This window comes from Papilio xuthus, unplaced genomic scaffold (assembly GCF_000836235.2).
Source record: "Papilio xuthus unplaced genomic scaffold, Pxut_1.1 DF826961.1, whole genome shotgun sequence".
Lineage (NCBI taxonomy): Eukaryota > Metazoa > Arthropoda > Insecta > Lepidoptera > Papilionidae > Papilio > Papilio xuthus.
The window spans coordinates 1-4,657 of NW_013531688.1; the positions used below are offsets into that span (position 1 = coordinate 1).

Sequence of the window (4,657 nt, forward strand, 5' to 3'; positions counted from 1 at the left end):
GGCGCTTAATAGCTTGACGCCGGCGCTTATCGAGTTTCCCACGCTCCTCATTAGCATACAATATCTATATCGGAGCGTGGAGAAGTAGGTCAGTAGTTTATAGGTTTATAGGTTAACGACTTGACGACTTTGTTATTGTTTTCTACTTAGTCATTTTATTTTATATTTTTTATTTTAATTTTTAAATTTGTTTTTAACTTTTATTATTATTAATATTATTTAAAATAGACAATCTGTGATATAGTTCTAAGAGTTCTTAAGCCTAGTTAATAAGTTAATTGTAAATTCTATTTTTATTATTATTATTATTTTTTTGCAGTTTTAAATTTTTGAAAATTTTTATATTTTAATTATTTTTAACTTTTAAATTTTAAAATTTTTAAATTTTTTAAATTTTTAAAGTTTTTAATTTCAAATTTTAAATTTTTAATCTTCGAAGTTTTGAAGTTTTCCAAACTCCAATTGTAATTGAATTTTATTTTTTGACTTTTAGAAATTTGGAATTTTGAGAATTTGGGTTTTTAAATTCTTGATCCTCAATTGCTTGGGATTTTGGGTTTTCCGGAATTCCAGGGAATTTTGGATTTTTTGGATTTTCAAACTTAACTTTGAAAGATTTTTAAAATTTTTAAATTTTATTTTTAGTCTTTTAACTATTTTACATTTTACATTTTAACATTTTGAGAGTTGGAGGATTTGAAAATTTTGAGATTTTAATTAATTTGGATTTATTTATTTTAAATTATTATTTATTTTATTTTTACTTTTTATTTTATTTTAACTAGGCTAACACTTAGAGCTGTAAATAGATAAGAAAACTAGTCAAGTCGAATTTAGCCGACGGACATATTGACTGGGCTTATTGCCGGCAATATTAGTTTTAAGTAGTATTAGTATTATTGACGGGGTTATTACCCTCAATAATTAGTTTTAGTTATATACACACTGAGCGGGTTATTGCCCCCAGTGTTAGGTTAAGTTAGGTGTGACGGGGTTGGGGTGCAATGGCCGGTGACCTCCTCGTGGTGCACCCTGGAAACTCCCCACCTTCTGTGGGGAGGCTAACAACCGGCCGGGGAGGGGATAGTGTTCGCGGGGCTATACCGGATAGGGCCACCCATACCGGGCAGGCCCGCGAACACTACGGGGTTCTTGTCGGGTCCTGCGGTTAGCGCAGACCCTGGACGGGGCCCAATGGGCGGTGTAGGGCGCGACGTGTACTTAGGTGCGGTCGTGCGAAGTGGATGGGTGTTTCCCGCGGGGCTATGCCGGATAGGGCCTCCCATACCGGACAGGCCCGCGGGAAGCACCAGCGGACCCTGCGGGGTCGGAGGATGGCGGCCTGCTAGGCCGCGAGGGATGGGGACCTCACCCCGTATCAAAGGCGGTTTCCGGTGTCCGACAACACTGGACACGTATGCAATGGCAAGTTTGAAAGACGATTTACCCCAGGAGGGTACCTCCAGCTTAGCTGGAGGAGAATCCCTCCCCGCGGCCTCGGCCGCGGGCTGCCCCTCGTATTCTGGGGGGGGCAAAAACTGCCTGACGGATACAACGACGACCTTGGCTACGAAGATGGACTCTGAAGCACGTGATTGGGCAATGAGGAAGGAGAGGGAGAATCGCAGGATGGAGTGCGATGCGTCGGATTCCGACGACACCCCCATCATCGTGTCGGAGTGGTTCGGGGCGAAAAGACCTCGCCTCAGCGACTGCTCGACAGATGACGACCGGGCGACATCCCCAGCGACGAGAAAGTGGCGCCAGCAGGAGAAAAAGGCGGCTGCCAAAGCTCGGGCCGCGAGCAAGGAGGAGGACCTGGAGAAGGAGACAGGTCTTGCTCGCTTCCGGCGTGAGACGCGGGCCGCACTTTTCCCTCGTCCGGCAGCTGGAGGAGAAAGATGCGCCGCACAGCTACAGGAGCAGGTGCGGGAGGACTTGGAGGTGATCGCGAAAGTGGCCACCAAGTCCTCCAGTCTGAAGGGCACCTTCGTGCGGGCCTTAAAGGATGCCGCGGCATCCATCAAGGATGCTGTGGAAGTCCTTGGGGCCCGCACGCAAACGGAAGAGACAAAGCAGCTTCAGGAAGACAACGTCCGACTGCGCGCCGAGATGGCTGCACTTCGCATGGAGCTCGCTGAGATAAAGGAAAGCTTGCGGAAACGGGGTTCCGCGAGCCACTCCGACCCGGATGTGACGATGGAGGCCGCCCCCGCATCACGGCCCCCACAATCAACACCGAGCGAGACGCCCTCCGTGGAGGAGATCTGTCGCGCAGTGATGGTCCAGGTCGGCGGGATGATGAACGCCCGCCTGGCCTCACTGGAAGACAGACTTCTCCCGGAGAAGAACCTGCGGCCGCCTCTCGCGGCCGACAAGAGGAGGGGCGAGGGCACCTACGCTGCCAAACTCGCCCGGCAGCCACCCCAACTGGCTGCTCAACCTGGCCCCAGCGGCACTCAACGCAGGGCCCCACCGATGCCGCAACATCGCCCGTCGGGTCCTGCCCAGAGCCGACCTGCGACCCAGGGTACGTCTTCCCCCCCTGGCGGAGAAAAGAAGAAGAAGAGGAAGAAAAATAAGAAAAAGAAGAAGCAGAAGGCTTCGCCACCCGGGCAGCAGCAGTCGCAGCCCGCGGTGGGCGAATGGATTAAGGTGGGCCCCAGAAAGCGGCCCAAAGAGAAGAGGGGCGTCGACAAGCTCCACGCGCCTCGGTCGTCTGCGGTGACCATAACGCTGCAGCCCGGCGCGGCGGAGAGCGGGGTCACATACGCCAGCATCATCGCCTCGGCAAAGGCGAGGATCAACCCAGCTGACTTCGGAGCCCAGGGAGTTCGCCTTCGGAAGGCCGCCAACGGGGGACGCGTGTTTGAGTTCCCGGGCGCCTCCAGTGGCGAGAAGGCGGACTCCCTGGCCCAGAGGCTGCGGGAGGTCCTCGATGGGGGTGTCGTCCGCGTCGCCCGGCCCGTGAAGACGGTGGCCCTACGGGTGGCGGGGTTGGACGACGCCACCACCGCTGCCGAGGTGGTCACCGCAGTTGCCGCAGCGGGCGGGTGCCCAGCTGACCAGCTGAGAGCGGGGGCGATGTCGACCGGCCGCGACGGACTGGGATCAGTCGTGGTCCAGTGTCCCGTCGCGGCGGCGAAGAAAGTCGCGACCGACGGTCGCCTGCTGGTTGGGTGGGTGTCCGCCCAGGCAAGACTTATGGATCCCCGCCCCTCTGTGTGTTACAGGTGCCTGGCTCCAGGTCATCTGTCCGGCCAGTGCCAGGCGGTGGTGGATCGCTCCGGGGTGTGCTTCCGGTGCGGTCAACCAGGGCACAAGGCCCGCGGATGCACGGCGGTGCCTCATTGCATCGTCTGCGCCGCGGCCGGTGCCCCTGCGGAACACCGCGCCGGGAGCAAGGCGTGTGTTCCTCCCCCCAAAGGGAGGAGATCAAGGAAGGCAGGAGGGGACGGTCCGAGCCAGACGGCCGGACAATCCTCGGACCCACCCCCACAGGCAGCGGTGCCTGGGGCTGAGGAGGTTGCTATGGCCATCGAATAATGGCCCTAAACCTCCTCCAAGCCAACATCAACCACTCCGCCAGAGCTCAGGACCTCCTGTTCCAGAGCATGGCGGAGTGGAAGATACATGTGGCGGTGGTGTCCGAGCCCTACCGGGTTCCGTCTGGGGACGAATGGATAGGGGATTTGGACGGGCTAGTGGCCCTAACGTCCCGGTCCATCGAAGGCTCTCCGGCCTTCGCGGACGTGGTCCGAGGCCGAGGATATGTGGCGGCCCTCGTCGGCGGCATTCTGGTGGTCGGGGCGTACTTCTCGCCGAATCGGAGTCTCGCCGACTTCGAGGGATTTCTCTCCGAAGTCGGCGTCCTGATCGGCAGAAGTCGCTCCCCCCGGGTGCTCGTCGCCGGGGACCTCAATGCCAAGTCCTCGGCCTGGGGCTGCCCGGCCACGGATCCGCGTGGCCGGGAGCTGGAGGATTGGGCGACAGAGACCGGTCTCGTGGTCCTCAACCGGGGGTCGGTCAACACATGCGTGCGGCGCCAAGGCGGCTCCATTGTGGATGTCGCCTTCGCCGATGGCGTCCTTGCGCGCCGTGTTAGCGGCTGGCGGGTGGTCGAGGACGCGGAGACGCTTTCGGACCACCGTTACGTGAGGTTCAGCATCTCCGCGTCCCCGTCCAACCTGGTCGGCCCAGACCGGCTCCCGAGCGGGGAGGGTCCGCGGTGGTCTCTGTCGCGGATGGACCGGGACTTTTTAGTCGAGGCCGCCCTTGTCGAGGCGTGGTTTTCTGCGCCTCGGGAGGACGTCGTCGAGGTCGGTGTGGAGGCAGAACGGTTAGGCGCGGCCATGACGCGAATTTGCGACGGGGCAATGCCCAGGGTCCGCTCCGTCCCGTCCAGGCGGCCGGTGTACTGGTGGACCGCCGAGCTCACGCAGCTGCGCAGCTCCTGCGTGGCGGCGAGGCGCCGGTACACCCGCTGCCGTCGGCGGAGACGGCGGGACCCCATTGAGGAAGAGCGGTTCTACTCCCTCTACAGAGGGGAGGTCAAGGCCCTCCGGGCGGCTATCGGCGCGGCGAAAGACCAGGCGTACAGCGAGATGCTGGAGGCTCTGGATGGTGACCCATTCGGGAGGCCCTACAAGGCCGTGCG

General features: G+C 57.1%; 2 protein-coding genes across 2 annotated transcripts in view; both read left to right on the top strand.

Annotated features, from left to right (window-relative positions):
• The first annotated feature begins 1,194 nt into the window (after window positions 1–1,194).
• On the top strand, window positions 1,195–3,546 carry LOC106119887 (uncharacterized). The gene has a single exon (XM_013315014.1). It carries the CDS (start codon window positions 1,195–1,197, stop codon window positions 3,544–3,546), a length of 2,352 nt encoding a protein of 783 aa, XP_013170468.1.
• Window positions 3,546–4,657, top strand: part of LOC106119888 (uncharacterized) — a 3,098-nt gene continuing 1,986 nt past the window's right edge. Inside the window, exon 1 of the mRNA XM_013315015.1 lies at window positions 3,546–4,639. Coding sequence (XP_013170469.1) covers window positions 3,546–4,639 — 1,094 coding nt within the window. The remainder of the gene's footprint in view (window positions 4,640–4,657) is intronic.

Coding starts and splice junctions, on each gene's coding strand:
- LOC106119887 (XM_013315014.1), top strand. CDS start 1,195: ATGGGCGGTGTAGGGCGCGACGTGTACTTAGGTGCGGTCGTGCGAAGT.